The sequence below is a fragment of the Lissotriton vulgaris genome, chromosome 11 (assembly GCF_964263255.1).
Source record: "Lissotriton vulgaris chromosome 11, aLisVul1.2, whole genome shotgun sequence".
Classification (NCBI taxonomy): domain Eukaryota; kingdom Metazoa; phylum Chordata; class Amphibia; order Caudata; family Salamandridae; genus Lissotriton; species Lissotriton vulgaris.
The window spans coordinates 608,912,665-608,933,034 of NC_141699.1; the positions used below are offsets into that span (position 1 = coordinate 608,912,665).

The 20,370-nt window shown below is 44.0% G+C and overlaps 1 protein-coding gene across 1 annotated transcript in view; it reads left to right on the forward strand.

Annotated features, from left to right (window-relative positions):
- TRPC1 (transient receptor potential cation channel subfamily C member 1) overlaps positions 1–20,370 on the forward strand; it is a 361,187-nt gene that overhangs the window by 189,930 nt on the left and 150,887 nt on the right. Inside the window, exon 6 of the mRNA XM_086943718.1 lies at positions 6,035–6,230. Coding sequence (XP_086799844.1) covers positions 6,035–6,230 — 196 coding nt within the window. The remainder of the gene's footprint in view (positions 1–6,034; positions 6,231–20,370) is intronic.

Consider the following 20,370-nt stretch of genomic DNA (forward strand, 5'->3'; position numbering starts at 1 on the left):
ACAACCACACACACACAACCACACACCAGGATAGCAAAACATAGCAGAGCAAAACAAAACATAGCATAGCATACCAAAACATAGTATAGCATAACAAAACAAAACACAAAAAGCATAGCATAACAAAACACAAAAAACATAGCATAACAAAACACAACAAAACATAGCATAGCAACACAAAACATAGCATAGCATAGCATAACAAAACATAGCATAACAAAACAAAGCATAGCATAGCATAACAAAGCACAACAAAACATAGCATAGCATCACAAAACATAGCATAGCATCACAAAACATAGCATAGCATCACAAAACATAGCATAGCATAACAAAAGAAATCAAAGCATAACAAAACATAGCATAGCATAACAAAACACAACAAAACATATCATAGCATAACAAAACATAGCATAGCATAGCAAAACAAAACATAGCAAAGCATAAGACAACAGCATAACATAGCATAGCATAAGAAAACAAAGCATAGCATAGCACAAAAAAATAGCATAACAAAACAGAACCTAGTGTAACAAAGCATAGCTTAACAAAACACAACAAAACATAGCATAACAAAACATAGCATATCATAACAAAGCATAGCATAGCAAAATACAACAAAACATAGCATAGCATACGATAGCCTAGCAAAACAAAGCATAGCATAGTAAAACAAATCATAGCATAACAAAACATAGCATAGCATAACAAAACACAACAAAACATAGCATAACAAAACAAAACATAGCATAACAAAACAAAACACAGCATAGCAAATCATAACAAACCACAACAAAACATACATAACAAAACATAGCATAGCATAAAAAAGCATAGCATAGCATATTGCAACAAAATAGAGCGTAGCATAGCATAACAAAACACAACAAAACATAGCATAACATGACAGAGCATAGCAAAACAAAGCATAGCATAACAAATCATAGCATAGCATAACAAAACACAACAAAACATAGCATAACAAAACAAAACCTAGCATAACAAAACAAAGCACAGCATGACATATCAAAACAAAACACAACAAAACATAGCATAGCATAACAAAACATAGCATAGCATAACAAAATAAAGCAAAGCATAGCATAACACAACAAAAAATAGCATTGCATAACAAAACATAGCATAACAAAACACAACAAAACATAGAATAACAAAACATAGCATAACAAAACTTAGCATAGTATAACAAAACAAAGCACTGCAAAACAAAACAAAATATATCATAACATAATACATAGCATAGCATAACAAAACACAACATAGCATTGAATAACAAAACATAGCATAGCATAACAAAACATAGCATGGCATAACAAAATAAAGCAAAAGCATAGCATAGCATAGCATAACAAAACATAGCATAGCATAACAAAACACAACTAAACATCGCATAACAAAACATAGAATAGCAAAACAAAACATAGCATAGCATAACAAAACACAGCAAAACGTAGCATAGCAAAACAAAACATAGCATAACAAAACAGCATAGCATAACAAAGATTAGCATATCGCAACGAAACAGAGAGTAGCATATCAAAGATGAGCATATCGCAACAAAACAGAGAGTAGCATAGCACAGCAAAAAATAGCACAACAAAACACATTATAGCATAATATAGCATAGCAAAACAAAGCATAGCATAACAAAACATAGCATAGCATAACAAAACTCAACAAAACATAGCATAACAAAACAAAACCTAGCATAACAAAACAAAGCATAGCATGACATATCATACCAAAACACAGCAAAACATAGCATAGCATAACAAAACAGCATAGCATAACAAAATAAAGCAAAGCATAGCATAACACAACAAAACATAGCATAAGAAAACATAGCATAACAAAACAAAACATAGCATAACAAAACATAGCATAGCATAACAAAACACAACAAAACATAGCATAGCTAAACAAAACATAGCATAACAAAACGCAGCATAGAATAACACAGATTAGCATATCTCAACAAAACAGAGAGTAGCATAGAACAAAAAATAGCACAACAAAACATAGCATAGCATAATATAGCATAGCATAACAAAACATAGCATAGCATAACAAAACACAACAAAGCATAGCATAACAAAACAAAACCTAGCATAACAAAACAAAGCATAGCATGGCACATCATAACAAAATACAACAAAACATAGTATAGCATAACAAAACATAGCATAGCATAACAAAACATAGCATAGCATAACAAAACACAACGAAAGATAGCATAACGAAGCATAGCAAAACAAAACATAGCATAGCATAACAAAGCACAGCATAACAAAACAAAACAGCATAGCATAACAAAACACGAAAAAACATAGCATAACAAAACAACACATAGCCTAGCAAAGCATAGCATAACAAAACAAAACATATCATAGAATAGCAAAACATAGCATAGCATATCAAACACAACAAAACATAGCATAGCATAACAAAACACAACAAAACATAGCATACCAAAACAAAACAAAACATAGCATAACAAAGCAAAACAAAACATAGCATAGCAAAGCATAGCATAACTAAACAAAACATATAGCATAGCAAAACATAGCATAGCATACCAAACAAAACATAGCATAAGAAAGCATAGCATAACAAAACATAGCTTAGCAAAACAAAGCATAGCATAATAAAACACAACAAAACATAGCATAGCATAACATTATCACTGCATCAGTGAACGCCACAGTATCACTCAGCGCCACCATAGCATCAATCTGGGCAACCATTCAACAACAACTGGTTCAAATAAGTTCTCTCAAGCTTTATTACAAATGTCACAGGAAGATGTTAATATTTCACTTCTGTTCTTGGATTTTCGTCACAATAAAATACACTGAACATAATCTTCACAAAAGTTATTTACAAAAGTTTAAGCTATTGTCATAAATCACAATAACTTTTATTTAAGTATTAATTATTAAAAAAACATAAAAGCCATTGTTATGTGTAATATCAATACATGTAAGTCATGTAAATACAACTCATATTGCATTACAAATGCTATAGGTGTCACATTTGCAAAAGTTATAACTATTGGCATTGTAAATGACAAAGCTATTAATTTAGCTATTTTCAAAACCAACACATAAATAAAAAAATTGTCATTTACAATACCAATAGCTCAAACTTTCCTAATGCGAGACCTGTTGCATTGCAAATGCTTGTTTTAAATATGAGGAGGTAAAAGAAAGTGTACTTGTCCTCTTTGCACTTGTGGGGCAGTCTGCTTTCGGACATACTTCTCTACAAGGCCACTAGCTTTAATAAAAGAGGTATTTTGAGGCAATCATTCCCCGGTTGAGTACCTAAAGTTTTGAACTACATCCAAATTTTAGTCACACTAATTCCTCCATGCCCTCTTCCAACAAGTATTTGCAATAGCCACTCATCTGGCTTGCCTTTAATACTTGCAGCGTTCACATGGAGGCACTAAAATGACAAGTATCCCTATTTGTGAGCAGGTAAATGTAGCAGAGTTGTATGTGACATAATGGGGTAAATTAAGCAATGTACAAATCTATGATATGCCCAAGGATGACAGTATAGGACTCATTATCTTGCCAACACACAGCTACAACTGTCTCTAGCGAGAGGCTAAAAAGGACTGAAACAGCCCCTTTTCAACTGTTACATTCTTCCTTCTTTCTCTCTAACTTCCCATCTGACATTCTGTTCCTTTGCTGCGCTCTCTAGTCACCTCTCACAGGCACCCATGTCTAAGAATAGATTTTAATACACATTGTCAAACCGTCTCAGCGGTTCAGATGTTGGAACCTTTAGAGACTACACTGACAATTTGTTTCGCATCATTATGCTCTACCACTCTGTATAAGTTTGTGTGTTTGTTTGTTGTTGCAGTTTTATATAGCGCAAACTTGACCCGAAGGTATTGGAGTTTTACACGACCACCAGTTACATTACACAAGGACACATTCATTTGGTTTTTTTAGGCACGTGGAGATTAAGGGCCGGATTCACAATGGTAAATTTAGACCTGAAGTCTAAGTTTAGACTTGAAGTCCAAGTTCAGTATTCACAAAAGGACTTATGAGTAGTATCTTTATGCATGCAAGAGCAGAGACCCCACACTCATAACTTTACTACATGTAAGTATTTTTCATGAATTGGGCCCTCTGAATTCAATCAATCAATCAATCAGGTTACTTGTAAAGCGCGACTACTCACCCATAATGGTCTCAAGGCACTGGGGGTGGGCTGCGGAGGGGGAGGACAGCTGGTCCTTTGAAGGCGCAGTGGATCAGTCGAACAGCCAGGTCTTAAGGTCCTTCCTGAATTGAGGCAGTGACGGTGATTGCCTGAAGTGGAGAGGCATGGTGTTCCAGGTCTTTGTTGCGAGATAGGCAAAGCATTTTCCTCTGACCGTGGTCTTGCGGTTTCATGGGTCGGTAGCCAGGTCCAGTTGGATGTAGTGGAGGTCTAGGGTGGGTGTGTGGAATGCGAGGCAGTAATTAAGGTACGCAGGTCCCACGTCATGTAGAGCTTTGTAGGTGTGCGTGAGGAGCTTGAAGGTGATTATTTTGCTGACTGGGAGCCAGTGGAGGTCTCTCAGGTGGCTGGTGATGTGGGTGCAGCGGGGGATGTTGAGTATGATTCTGGTGGAGGCATTCTGAATGTTCTGCAGTTTCTTGAGGAGTTTTTTGGTGATGTCAGCATAGAATGCATTGCCATAGTCGATTCTGCTGCTGATGAGTGCATGGGTGACCATCTTTCTGGACTCGGCGGGGATCCACTTGAAGATATTTTGGAGCAGGCATAGCGTGTGGAAGCAGGATGATGAGACGGCGTTGATCTGGCAGTTCATGGTGAGCAAGGAGTCCAGGATGGTGCCTAGGTTTCATGCGTGGTCTGTGGGTTCCAAGTGCTGCGGGGCACCAGGAGTCATCCCAGGTGGAGGGGGTGGAGTTCATGATGAGGACTTCGGTCTTCTCTGAGTTGAGCTTGAGGCAGCTGCTCTTCATCCAGGTGGTGACAGCCTTCATCCCATTGTGGAGGTTGGTCTTGGCAACTGTGGGTTAGTTGGTGAGGAAGAGAATCACTGGGTGTCATTGGCTTAGGAGACGATGTTGAGTCTGTGGTTCTGACGATGGCTGCGAGCGGGGACATGTAAATGTTGAAGAGAGTGTGGCTCAGTGAGGAGCCCTGAGGCACACCGCAGCTGATCTCTGTGGGTTGGGAGTGGAACAGTGGTAATCTGACTGTCTGTGTTCAGTCTGTGAGGCAGGAGCGGATCCATTCCAGGGCTTTGTCACGGATGCTGGCGTCATGAAGTCATGCGCATAGGGTGCGGTTAGGGCTGTTACCGAAGGAAGCTGAGAGGTCTAGGAGGATGAGGGCTCCAGTTTCACCTCTGTCGAGGAGGGTGTGGACGTTGTCTGTGGCAGCGAGGAGGGTGGTCTCGTTCTGTGGTTGCTTCAGAAGCCAGATTGGGAGAGTTCCAGGATGTGATTTGCTTTGATGAACTCGGAGAGTTGGGTGTTGATGGTCTTCTCGATGACCTAAGCTGGGAAGGGAAGAAGAGAGATGGGTCTGAAGTTCTTGATTTCAGGTCTAAACTTAGACTTTAGGTATAAGTTTACCTTTGTGAATCTAGCCCTAAGGGACTTGCCCACAATCACAGGATGTTGAGCCGACAATGAGACTTGAACCTGGTTACCCAGTTCCAAAGTCCGCAGCTCCTGGTGTTACACCACGTCCTCTCCCACTCGTTCTTCTGGTCTTATGCTTTGCAGGTTTTTGTGTTTTGTACATATGTTTTCATCTGTACCTCTTAACTATGCATCTTTTCTCTTTCTCTGTACATCGATACTGCTACAGTAAAGATTTGGAAAATGCTGCTGCATTTAAAACTCTGTTATGCTCTTAAGAATTATACATAGTATATAAAACTGCAAAAAATAATTCTATATTTGCTGGAGTGCTGCAATTGCGTGTGATGTCACCGTTCTAAATTGCTATGTGTGCATGAATTTTGTAGGAATGATTATGAAGAGCTTGCACAGCAGTGCAAAACATTTGCAAAAGATTTGCTTGCCCAGGCTCGCAACTCCCGCGAGCTTGAAGTTATCTTAAATCACCAGTCCAGTGATGAGCCGTTGGATAAGCGGGGCCTGCTGGAGGAACGAATGAACCTGAGCAGACTGAAGCTTGCCATCAAGTACAACCAAAAAGAGGTGCGTACCTTCCTCTGAAAACATTATACAAAGTTTTAATTTGCTCTACTTTTACCCTTGTTGAGTCTGTGACTGATGGTGAGCTTGATTACTTTCTCTATTGTTTGTCCAGACCTATTACAGGCATTGGAGGTGCACTTCTGTTGGCATACATGCCTCATGCCCAGGTAGGGCTGTGACTTATAAACATCGTAACAGCGTACAGGCTACACCTTTTTTAAAAGATATGTTTATGCCAATATGGTTGCAAGCAGTTAATGTGTTTAGCAGAGGGATGGTACCAGGTTTTGTCAGTCGGTATTACATCAAATAGGTCATGTGTAATTCCCCCTTAATGGTCTTTGCACTGCATTAGTAGAATTATAACATTGGCATGTTGGGTGCTCTATTGAAGACAATGAAGTTATGGGGGCAATAATGGCTGGTTTAAACCTTCTTTTGTAATGTAAGCCATAATAAAGTACGTACTATACTTTATATTTATTACATTCTGTGTCTTATGCTCCTGTGCGAGAGATGGCACATTGAAACAGCAGCATTCTCAGATTCAAGGGTCGGCAGTAGCTGGCTCCTGGAGTTGCAGAATGCTATACTGCATGCACTCCTCTGTTTATAGTACTACTCTTCATTAGAACATTGGAATGTTGGGAGCTCCATTGAATACAATGAAGTGCTCTGGACTTCTATGGGCCGGTAGAAGCCCGCGGTGCAACATTCCAATGTTGTTTTTGTACCCAGCTGCTGCTGTGAACAACGGGATTTAATCCCCCTTGGGCTCCAAGAGGCCTTTTGTTTTTAGTAATTAGAACATTCTGCCCTCTAGGGACGGAATGTTCTAATAGCCTTAAAGCCCTCCTAGCGGGCTTTACTGGCCATTAAAGGCCCGCTCCCTTGTTAAAGGCCTTTGCCTTCGGCCCAAGCCTTTAATGCTGGAGCAGGCCTTTAATGGCCAGTAGAGCCCGCTAGGTCGGGCTCTAAGGCTATATTAAATATACTGTTTAAGATGACCTGATGTTTCTCTGCCTCACATTATACCTCCCAGTTCAACATTCCAATGCGTATGTGTTTTTATTTTTTGCTAGGTATTCTAAAAAATCCTACCCTCGTTTGAGGAAGAGTTCTAATAGCTATAGAGCCCTTCTGACTTTGGCTATACTTGTTGTTAAAGGTCACCTCCCTTGTTAAAGTTGCTCTCCTGCAGCATAGGCCTTCACCTCATGTAGAGGGTCTTTAATAAATGCAATAGATCCTGGCAGTGGGCTATAATATTTGATTAGCACTTGCTGAATGATTAATCCAGATTTGGCAGCTGTGGCACACCAAGCATCAATTTATTCATACAGATATTTTCCATGCAAATAGTGCTTCTTTCAGGGATGCCTTCTTTAAATTGCCACAGTCCCAGGAGCATCCCATGGCACATATTTATTATGGTTTCCGTTCCATTGAAAACTGACCTGTTATATAAAATGCTCATCTGCAATTCTGTGACTGAATAATATGATTTTTTGATGTCCATGAATCAAGCTCCCTATTTTTCATGTGGAATGACACAATATCCTTTCAAGAAATTATTTTAGGTCCACTATGGAGACACATTGGTCTATCAGCAAGCTCCCCTTAGACTTGGTCCTATTTTAAAATGCTGTCCTTTTTGCCTGTCCGTAAGATGGCTCTCTTTCTGCTTGGTGTGTTCCAACAGGCACACTAGAGGTTTTTAGCTAAGTGTGACAAGGGAAGTCATTTATCTTTCTAGTAATTTCCAAAGTCTTCCAAACTCACTTTAAACAGGATATCAATCAGTAAACAAAAGGCTGTGCATTTTCCTCAACACATTAGCCCAGAGAACGATATTGCCTTTTCAGATGTCATAATTTCAATATTTACTTTGTCTTAGTCCAAGGAAAATGCAATTGGTCAAAATAAATTGAATAAAACATTGATGTAGAAGTATTCAAAACTTGCAGATTCCTATGTAGTCCATAAGGGGATAACAACAGAACTATAACATCACCATAGGTAATGCTGTGCTGTTGCAGTGGTACTGCCTCAACTGCAGTGCATAAAGGGTTGACGGTTCACCTTGCTTATAGGCTCTGAGAAAAGGGTGACCAATTCCAGAAGTCACACTGTCTGTCCCTGGTGTGACATGGGTTACAGAGAAGATGCTTCCTGGAAAGCTGTGCCTGACAGCAGAAGGAGATAAAAGCCAAAGGCGCAAAAAAACTCTAAATGTGCTGGGTACTGATTGGAACAGTTCTTGCAAAGTTGAGGTTTAAAATCCCGGTAAGACCAAAACTAAAGCAGTGCTGGCGGGTATGGAGCAGAGCTGGATTAATGCCAAGACTGGAGCAGACCTGGAGTAAGACCAAGGCTGGAGCACAGTTGGAGTTCAGCAGGCAGGCCTAGAGCAGAGTTGAAGTAAGACCAGGACTGTAGTAAAGCTGTAGCTGGCTGGTTTAGAGGAGAACCAGAGCAGGGTCTCCAACCTTTTCTGTAACAAGAGCTACTTATGTTCAATGAAAGCCCTCTGGGGCTACTAATATTACATTAGTGGCCAGCATATGCAAGATTGCCAGCAGTAATCACCTCAGTGCACAGGGTACAGTTGCCAGCAGTACTGTAAAAAATGCTTTGTCAACGTGGAATACCTCTATATGGGTTACACATAGCAACCATTGCTGCAATGCCACTAGACCCCAGTTCATAATATCAGTAAAATGTGCTCCCCAACACCGTTTGATTTTTACCACTCAAGTATGAGCTTAAAATATATATTGGAAAATCAATCATTTTCTGGCACACATTAACTTATAAGCTCCGAAAATAAACATGTTTTCATCTTGAATACATGATTGTCAGTTTTAGTATACCTATATTAATTTAATCAAGCAAAAGTTTAGAATTTAGTTTACCAGGCTGCACATGTAAGAGCTACTTACAGGTACCTGGAGAGCTACTAGTAGCTCATGAGCTACTTGTTGGAGAAGCCTGAGTAAGACCAGGACTGGAGCAGTGCTGGAGCTGGCAGGCCTGGAGCCGAGCTGGAGTAAGACCAGGACTGGAATACAGCTGAAGTAAGACCAGGACTGGTACAGAGCTGGATCTGACATGCAGGTGCTAGAGTAAGCTGGAGCTGGTGCAGACGGGGATGGGGCAATCTAGAAATTTCCAGGAAGGGGCTGAGATGGATGAACGCATTTTAAGAAATGCTCATGAAGATTCGTCAAACGGCACAAAAGTTATTAGCAAAACACTCTCTTCCTTTGGAAACTCTGACTCCATGGACGTCATTTAGTGGTCACCAGGGGTCGCAGTTGCGACCCCTAGCTTGCCACTTGCTACCCCTGGCACTGGCTTTGCAACCCCTGGTCTCAATGGTGGCAAAATAATTTCCAAGAACACAGGGGTGTCTGGCATTATCAGAGTCAGGTTCTAACCTCGTTTTCTGCTCATTTTTATTACTATAATAGTGAATAATAGTTTAGTATTCACTATCAGTGTAATAAAAATGGAAGCAGCAAGATCTGAACCTTCACTGGAATTTTAGATAAGAAAAATAAAATGGTTTTAATGTATGATGTGGTGTGCATGTGGGTCAGAGTGAGTTTGGGTGAGAGAACATGTATCTGTGTGAGCATGTATGTTTGTATATTGGATCGTGGATGTGTGTGTTTGTGTGTGTGAAAATGAGTAAGTATAAGTGAGTCAGAGTAAGAGTGAGTGAGAGAGTGCGAATGAGTAAATCAGGGTGAGATTGAGTGCACAGGAGTAGGCGAAAATGGATGAGTGCAAGTCAGTACTAATGATTGAATGAGTGTGAATATGTGAATGTAAGTGAGCATGTGTTGTTATGCTTGCAGATCTGCTGTTGTACCTGGCATGGTTCTTAGCTTATAGAAGCACCCATGACAAAATATTGGCACTGGAATACTGGAGACAGTACTTGCATATGGGATACCCTAAGGACAATGTAACTGCTGGCGTGCTGTAGGTAAATTTTGGCATGGAGCACCCATGAAAAAATGCCAGCGCTGGCCTCCTGGAGGACATCCTTGCCTTAGTTGGCACCTGTGGCCAATTGCTTGTGAAGGCACATTGGAGGAAATTCTTTGCATATGGGAAGACAACTGTGGCAAGGTCATGGGGCCATCCATGACAAAATGTGGTCCTTGACATATTAGACATAACCTTTGAAATAAGGGACCTCCAGAGTGCAAGAAAAGCAGCATCAGGACAATTCCGGCACTGGCATATTGTATGTAACGTTTGGGCGAATGGGGCCACCATAGCAAAATGCTGTTCTTAGCAATGGAGGTAATTGTTGACATAAAGGTTCACCCGTAGGACATTTTAAAAACATAATCAGGCGAACTCATGGGGACTGTCAGATTTCAGTAGCTTGGCACACCACGAAAAGACTTGAATCTTTAGTGAGTGTTTTTTAGAGCCAACGGCTTTTTAGAAATTTAGGTGAATATTGTGCATTAAAATGCACTTGAAAAGCCCATTATTTCAAACTTTTCTAAGGGAGGAGAAACCCTCACCCTTTGTTCTCCCAAGGAAAAATATATAATCTTATTTATGCAATTATGTAACTTCATCAATGTTACTTATTGATTAAGGTCTTGTGACGTCACTTCTTGTGACAATGCAGGGTCAGAGTTCACATCACTTACTGTGATATCATTAAGGTCAAAGGGCATACGATGTAACTTCCGCCACTACCCCAGGCATTTTGGTGAATCGAAGTCCATGTTCGACTCATCGATAACTACACGGTGGCGACTTCCACTGTGTGATTGAGATATATATATATATATATATATATATATATATATATATTACCTACTGGCGGTCGCCAGTAGGTATATATAGTTAGGATTTTTTCTCTATGGGATTTTTGAAAATTCTATGTCTAATAACTTTGGAGTTTGGGGACGGAATTGGCTGAAATTTTCAGGAAAATGGAACATTTTGTTTCTGAGCAGCCCCTGACAATTTGGGGGGTTTCATCAAGGGGGGCCGAGAAAAAAGGGGGGTCCCAAAACGCGTTTTTCCCATGTTAATTTCCATAGGGCGGTTGGCCTCACTTTTAGTTCGAACGGCTGAATGGATTTGCACGAAACTTGGCAAAATTGTAGGGACTGTTAGCCCGATGTGCCTTTGCTAGGTCTCAATATATGTGCTCCAGTGGATTTTGAGTAATTTAGGTTCAAAAAAAGATATATATCTGGGCGGAGCCTAACCACACATCTGATCTGATTGGCTGTCAGCACTTCATCCAAGAAGTGTTGGCAGCCATCTTGGAACCAATATACATGATAGCACCTCATTAAAAAGCATTGTAGTTAATAGAGGGTTTTAGGACTTTAGTTACATTATAAATCATTTGTTGATGGTACCATACTCGTTTTAGGAATTGTGGTGGGTTCTAAGGTGATTTTACCATGTGAGAAAACCTTCTGCTGATATATCATGAATATTGTTTGAAAGAAAACTAATATCTCATGATTTTCTCACAGTGGTTTGGAAGGGGATCTATAAGCTAAACTGAAAGCATATTTTCTGTAAATTCACATTATCTTTCTCAGTCATGTGAAAATGAAGTCTGACATTCTCAGTAAAACATGTACATCCAACAAGGACAGAGACTGTCAGTTGATTCCTTTGTGTTCTACTGCAGCCTCCTAGAGTGTTCTAAAGAACAACTAGAGCGCTAACAGTCCTACTTATTACAAAGGTATGGCACACCTGAAGCCATCTTGATTGGAATAAAGTGGTAACTCTTAAAACATTTAATTTAAAAAGAAACAACATGAGGGGGTATATTTTGCCATAGAAAGTATGATTAGTGCTGCAGAATGAAAAATTAGGGCCTATTTTGAGTGCCTTCTCAAACCCTTTTCTATTTCATTAAAACATTCTGACATGCAGTCTCCCAAAATGGCCACCAGAGACAAAAGAGCCCAAATGTAGCCCAAATATCACCCAGATGTAGCCCAAGTATAGCCCAATGACAGAATGTCCCAGAGTGTTCTAAAGAACAACTAGAGCGCTAACAGTCCTACTTATTACAAAGGTATACCACACCTGGAGCCATCGTGATGGGAATAAAGTGGTAACTCTTAAAACATTTAATTTAAAAAGGAACAAAATGAGGGGGTATATTATGCAATAGAAGGTATTATTAGTGCTGCAGAAAGAAAAATTAGGGCACATTTTGAGTGACTTTTCAAATCCTCTTCTATTTCATTAAAAAATTCTGACATGCAGTCTCCCAAAATGGCCACCAGAGACAAAAGAGCCCAAATGTAGCCCAAATATCACCCAGATGTAGCCCAAGTATAGCCCAATGACAGAATGTCCCAGAGTGTTCTAAAGAACAACTAGAGAGCTAACAGTCCTACCTATTACAAAGGTATGGCACACCTGAAGCCATCTTGATTGGAATAAAGTGGTAACTCTTAAAACATTTAATTTAAAAAGGAACAAAATGAGGGGGTATATTTTGCCATATGAATTATGATTAGTGCTGCAGAAAGAAAAATTAGGGCACATTTTGAGTGACTTCTCAAACCCTCTTCAATTTCATTAAAATATTCTGACATACAGTCTCCCAAGATGGCCACCAGAGACAAAAGAGCCTAAATGTAGCCCAAATATCACCCAGATGTACCCCAAGTATAGCCCAATGACAGAATGTCCCAGAGTGTTCTAAAGAACAACTAGAGCGTTGGAAAGGGGCGACCATTCGGTCCCCCCGAACGTATGGCCGAGTACCACGAGCCCCCCGGGAAGCCATTTTGGGGCGGGAGGCGAGCCTCGGCTGGTATGCCCGAAGCGGCGTAGCCGGGGCGCGCTGTTTCCCGCCCTCGAGTGGGCTGGCCTAGACACTGACGCGGCTGGCCACGCCCTAAGGGCAGGCAGGGGCGGGTTTACGCCCGCCCTGAAGACGGATAAAAGGAGCAACAAGCCAAGAACGCATCCTCTTGTTCCTGTGCTCCGAAGCTGCACTCCCTCGCTGCACGTGAGCTCGAGACGGAACGAAGAGCCAATTTTGAACATTTTAATCTTTCTTGTTTGTTTTACAGATATTCTGTTCGAGAATGCCTAAGAAAGTTGGAAAGCGAATGACTACCGACCAGATGCTGCGTGTTCTTATGAAAGAGGTGACCGACTTAAAGAAGAGAATGGCGGAGAAAGACGGGGAAGAGGGACCGAAACGTCCGTTGGCTGGAGGAGCTCCGGGAGGAAAAGGCAAGAGGCCCAGAAGGGGAGCAGCTGGAGGGGACATCCCGGTTCCCTCTGCCCCACTCGAAGAGCCAACTCCGGTGCCGACGGAGGGGAATCCGATTCCCGTGGTGGTCACCCCCGTGTCCGGGGAGGATATGCCGCCCGAGCTGGCAGCACAATTAGCAGCGTGGTTGGGTAGAAATAACGAGGGCGCCACGGCTGACGACGCACGGGTCTTGATGAGGCAACTGCGCGAAACAAGGGAGGCGGCTAAGGCAGCATTGCCAGTCATCACGCCGGCCGCGGCAGGAGGAAAGCCACCTGGGGTAGGCGCAGCCGCAGATACAGCCTCCGGTTCAGGTAAGCGGCCATTGCCGATTGCGAGGGATGAGTCTGCCCCGTCAAGAAGGGAAAAGTTGGGTCAACATGTCCCTCTAGCTATTAAGGAGAAGATATGGGCAGATGAGTATGTAAATATCTTCTCGTTACTTACCGATCATTATGAGATGGAATATGTTAAGAGCCAAAAGGAGCTCATGCATCCGAGTGTTTGGCGCGCAAAGATGGCCGCCTTCAAGGTAAATGAGAACATTGGCAATTGGGGCAAGGCGTGGGGGATTTTTACATCCATCCTGGGCGAACGTAGGCCCGAGTTACTGTCTGAGTTGCCGATTTATCAGTCACGTATCATGGGGTACTCCGTGTCACATGGGGGCAATCAATGGTTCTGTTACGATAATATTTTCAGGAAAGCGAAAGAACATGATAAAAACTTAACTTGGGATTGTTACGATTCTGTGTCATGGTCAAAAATGGCGGATACTGGTATGTTGAATTTGCCATTAGTAGGGAGTAGTGTGGGGGAGTCCTCCCGCCAATATTCTGGGACCTCCTTTCGATCAGGCGCGAGTAACGAATACCAGTCCAGGCCGAACGGCACCACAGGTAAAAAAGGGAGTTGTTGGAACTTTAACAGGGGTAAATGTACGAGGCCCCAGGGGTCATGCAAGTTCAGGCACGAATGTAGCGGGTGTGGGCAAGCGTCCCATCCTGAGTCCATGTGCAGAGCCAAAACGGGTGATAACGGGGGTAGAGGAGGCGCCAAACAGGTCTGAAATAGTCCGAGGGGCGCCTTTACCTACTCCGATTGATACCATGGCAATGATTCCTTGGCTCAGCGAATACCCGGACCACGCTTCCGCTGGGGTGTTGCGGAACGGGTTTTCATATGGTTTCCGCATCCCAGTGGGGGAGTTTCAGGGTTTAGCGAAATGTAAAAACCAAGTATCAGTTTTGCAGCACACGACCGTGGTACAGGAGAAGATTGGAAAAGAGGTGGCTCGAGGTCGAGTCGCCAGTCCGTTTAGTGTGCCACTGGTTGCTAACTTTGTTTGTTCCCCCTTAGGGGTGGTCCCCAAGAAGGACCCGGGTGAGTTTCGGCTGATACATAATTTATCAGCCCCACGTGGTCTTTCCGTAAACGATGCGATCGACCCGGCAGTGTGTTCAGTACGGTATGCATCTTTCGATGAGGCCGTAGCCATTTTGAATCGCCTAGGGCCCGGTGCGCTGATGGCGAAATCTGATATCGAGTCAGCATTCCGGCTGCTCCCGGTACATCCAGACGATCAACGTCTTCTTGGTTTCATGTTTCAGGGACACTATTACATGGATAGATGTATGCCAATGGGTTGCTCTATATCTTGTTCCTATTTCGAGCAGTTCAGTTGTTTCCTGCAATGGGTCTTCACAAGGAAGACGGGGTTTCATCAGGTTATGCATTATCTCGATGACTTTTTGTTTCTAGGGGCAGCCGGGGATCCGGAATGTGGTCAGGCTTTGAATGAATTTTGTGTCTTAATGAACCATTTTGGTGTGCCATTGGCACCCGGTAAGACGGTGGGTCCTTCGACTTGCCTCGAGTTTCTGGGTATCGAGCTCGACTCGGAGGAGGGTTGTTTTCGTTTACCAAGAGAAAAAGTGCTCAGGTTCAGGGCATCCCTGGAGACGTGTATTAGTCAGTCCAAGGTTAAGTTGCAGCAATTACAACAATTGGTGGGACAGCTGAATTTTGCCCTGAGAGTAATACCGATGGCCCGCCCCTTTTCCCGCTCGATCGCTCAGGCCATGGTCGGCCTGAAGGAGGGTCACCATCGCACGAGGCTCTCGGCCGAGGTTCGCCAGGACATGCGCATTTGGTTGGCATTTCTGGCGGATTTCAATGGTCGAGTTGTCTGGAACAAACCGGCGGTGTCCTCCGAGGAGCTGGGGCTGTGGACAGATTCGGTAGGGAGCATTGGTTTTGGTGCCATCTTTGGCACACAATGGTCGGCTCAAAAATGGCCGTCATGGTGGCATGAGGATGGGTTGACGAGTAACATTGCTTTTCTTGAACTGTTCCCCATTCTGGTGGCCCTGAAAACTTGGCCTGAGGGGTTTAGAGATCACTCTGTGGTATTCTGGTCTGATAACATGACCGTGGTTGAGTGTATCAATAGCCAGGCGGCACGATGCAAATGGATCCTGAGGCTGCTGAAAGAAATTGTCTTGTTGTGTATGCAATTGAATGTCCTATTTAAGGCAAGACATGTGCCGGGGGTGATGAACCAGGCGGCTGATGCGCTTTCTCGTTTCCGTATGCAGGCCTTCTGGGGTTTTCTGCCCACAGCGGACCCGGTGGCGGCACCCTTCCCCGAAGCTCTCTGGTCTCTCGGTGCCCCGAATTACGAAACCTCGTGGGAGAGAGTTTAGCACCCAGGACAAGGAAGACGTATGAAGGGGCGTTCCGTTCCTATTTGGCCTTTTTGGGGGCTGCTGGAGGGGAGCTTTGGGGCCAGGAGGAGGGGGTAGTAAATTTCCTGCTGTCTTTACAACAGGCAGGCAAATCTGTGGCTACTGCCCAGAGGCATCGGGCAGCCATTTCCTTTGTGGCAAGGGCTTATGGGATCCAGGACCCGACAGCGTCTTTCGTTGTACAAAAAGCGCTACGTGGGTGGCAACGCCTTGAGGGTCGCAGAGTAGATGAAAGGCGCCCGATAGGTCTGGATAGGCTGGCCCTGTTATTATCTGTACTCCCTTCAACGTGTTCATCCCAGTATGAAACAGTGTTATTCCGAGACGCTTTTGCGCTGGCATTCCATGGGGCTATGTGGGTAAGCGAACTAGTGGCGAGGAACAAGCGGGATGTGACCGGGGGACTGTGCCAGGAGCACGTTCAGGTCAGAGGGGAGACAATGTCCATCTCGTTTGTCAGGTCCAAGACCGACCAGGGTGCAATGGGGGACTGCATAATCATACAAAGGATTCCCGGGTCCTCCATGTGCCCGGTGAGTTGCGTAGAAGAATATTTAGCGCAAAGGGTGGCATCATGGGGGGGGACATTGTTGCGGCACGCTGACGCCACCCCACTGACGAGGTTTCAGTTTCAGCGGGTGCTTGCGATGTCAATCTCCGCTGCGGGCTTGAACCCCGGCGAGTTTGGGACCCATTCCTTTCGGATAGGGGCTGCTACAGAGGCTACAGCCAGGGGTCTGAATGTCGAACAAGTTAAACGTGTGGGGCGTTGGTCCTCGAACTGTTATAAAAGGTATGTGCGGTTGCACATGTTATGAAGCTGTAATGATGTACTCACGCTTCTTGTTTTTCTTTGGTTTTCAGTTGCGCAAGCCTACGAGGCGGGGCGGACTGGGCAGTCGACCCAACACCGGGTCAGCGGTCAGACATCACCGGCTGTGAAAAAGGAGGTGTGGGTCGTGGGCCACTCATACGTGAGGCGGGCCGCGGACGTATTCAAAGCAGGTGACATGATTCACGTGGCTGGGGAATACGGGTACAGTGTGTCCTTCTACGGAAAGGGCGGGCTCTGTATTGACCAGTTTCAATCATTTTTTGAGGGTTTGTTAGGGCGGACGAGGTCACCGCCGTCTGTAGTCATAGTACATCTTGGGGGCAACGATCTGGTGTCCACTGGTAGACGACTACTTCTTGAGGCAATGCTTTCCACTGTAAGTTGGTTAGCGAGAAGAGTTCCAGGGTGCACAATCGCATGGTCCCATATGATACCGCGACAAGTGTGGCGGGGGGCTCTTTCAGTTTCAGCTCTGAATCATTCAGTAAGGAAGATTAATAATAAAGTGAGTCGATTGTTCCGTTCAAGTACACTGCATTTTATTTCGCATGGTTGTATTAAAGGGGACAGTATGTATTTGGGTGATGGTATTCATTTGTCCCGGGTGGGGAACGAGTTACTCATAGGAGACTTGATAGCTTGGCTGGGGACTTTAAGACATGACCTTTAGGTAGGAGTGTGTGGGGGGTCCAGATAGCCGGTCAACTATCCGGCCTGTGGCGGTAAGGTCATGATCGGTGAGCACTAATTAGTAGATCCCTATGAGTGGGCGTCACCCATTACGGATGGGAGCGCTCGAGGGAGGTGGCCATTGGCCCCTCAACGGGTAGGCGGTCCCTTCTAAGGATGGGACGCCGAAAGGAAAGGAAAGGCGGTCAAGGCCCCTTCCTGGGTAGGAGGGGCTACAGCCCCCTCCTGGGGAATTTCCCGGGGCCAGGATATCTGCGACGGCAGATGTGGTAAGTTGTGTGGGGTTGGGAGGGGGTCTACGCTACCTTCTAGATACCTCACACGAGTCCTCGAACGACCTTTAAGTGGCGTCGAGTTTATTGGGGCCCCCGTCAAGTCAAGGGAAATTGGTAGTTGCACTTGAGGTACACCTCTGTGCGGTCGCCCCTCACAAGTGAGGGGGATTTTCGGGTTTAGGGATCTTGACACCGGTTACGACCTTGCCGTTGGCCCTTAAACGTTAGGATGTACAATTTCAAAATTTCAAGTTAATGTTTTGTAGGATGTTAGTTCGGCTAGGAGAACCTCTGTATTAGAGAATATGTTAAGGTTAGCCAAACATCGCAATGTGGTAATGAAATTGTACATAATATGAAACTGTTATTTTAATGTTTTAATTTTGTTTCATATTTTAATAAATACGGCCGGGAAGGGTAACTCCCTTCCCGCCTTCCAAAAGTTCAAGAACTGTTTCCGGTTTCCCATCCTTGGGGAGTGTGTTGAGAGGGGGTGGCGGGTATCGCGGCCATATGGAAAGGGGCGACCATTCGGTCCCCCCGAACGTATGGCCGAGTACCACGAGCCCCCCGGGAAGCCATTTTGGGGCGGGAGGCGAGCCTCGGCTGGTATGCCCGAAGCGGCGTAGCCGGGGCGCGCTGTTTCCCGCCCTCGAGTGGGCTGGCCTAGACACTGACGCGGCTGGCCACGCCCTAAGGGCAGGCAGGGGCGGGTTTACGCCCGCCCTGAAGACGGATAAAAGGAGCAACAAGCCAAGAACGCATCCTCTTGTTCCTGTGCTCCGAAGCTGCACCCCCTCGCTGCACGTGAGCTCGAGACGGAACGAAGAGCCAATTTTGAACCCACCCACCAGCCCCTGAGGACAGCCAGTTGTTTTGAATAAAGTTTTGATATGGTAATGCTAATTTTTGCAGGTTGTGGTGATTGTCGTGTGATTCTTAGTATGCAATAAAGAATGGTCAGCTACAATATGTTCTTCAAATAAAGTAATTCTGCACTAAGTATTGATCAGTAATCATACGTGAAATGGTTTATGGTTGTTTTTTAATTGAATTATTTAGTTAAATTGTCGTATTTATTTTTTGGTCGGGCGGTAAGGTCATGATCGGTGACCACTAATTAGTAGATCCCTATGAGTGGGCGTCACCCATTACGGATGGGAGCGCTCGAGGGAGGTGGCCATTGGCCCCTCAACGGGTAGGCGGTCCCTTCTAAGGATGGGACGCCGAAAGGAAAGGAAAGGCGGTCAAGGCCCCTTCCTGGGTAGGAGGGGCTACAGCCCCCTCCTGGGGAATTTCCCGGGGCCAGAATATCTGCGACGGCAGATGTGGTAAGTTGTGTGGGGTTGGGAGGGGGTCTACGCTACCTTCTAGATACCTCACACGAGTCCTCGAACGACCTTTAAGTGGCGTCGAGTTTATTGGGGCCCCCGTCAAGTCAAGGGAAATTGGTAGTTGCACTTGAGGTACACCTCTGTGCGGTCGCCCCTCACAAGTGAGGGGGATTTTCGGGTTTAGGGATCTTGACACCGGTTACGACCTTGCCGTTGGCCCTTAAACGTTAGGATGTACAATTTCAAAATTTCAAGTTAATGTTTTGTAGGATGTTAGTTCGGCTAGGAGAACCTCTGTATTAGAGAATATGTTAAGGTTAGCCAAACATCGCAATGTGGTAATGAAATTGTACATAATATGAAACTGTTATTTTAATGTTTTAATTTTGTTTCATATTTTAATAAATACGGCCGGGAAGGGTAACTCCCTTCCCGCCTTCCAAAAGTTCAAGAACTGTTTCCGGTTTCCCATCCTTGGGGAGTGTGTTGAGAGGGGGTGGCGGGTATCGCGGCCATATAACAGTCTTACTTATGACAAAAGTATGGCACACCAGAAGCCATCTTGATTGGAATGAAGTGGTAAGTCTGAAAACACTCAATTTAAAAAGGAACAACATGAGGGGGTTAATTTTGCCATAGAAAGTATGATTAGTGCTTCAGAAAGAAAAATTAGGGATCATTTTGAGTGACTTCTCAAATCCTCTTCTATTTCATTAAAAAAATTCTGACATGCAGACTGAAACATGCACTTTGAATACCAGCAGCAGACGTCCCTGGTGAGCAGTAGCTTTACTACAGTGATCTAATGTGCAACTAGAGTGCTAACATTCAGAATTTATGGCAAATGTGTGACACATCTGAATGCCTTCTTGATGGAACGAAAGTAAACAAGCATTGAAAATGCAATAGATCTCGCCCTCGTTTAAGTTAAAGCCATTCTGTTTGTAATGAGGTGGCTTTTTAGCTTTGCTTTTATT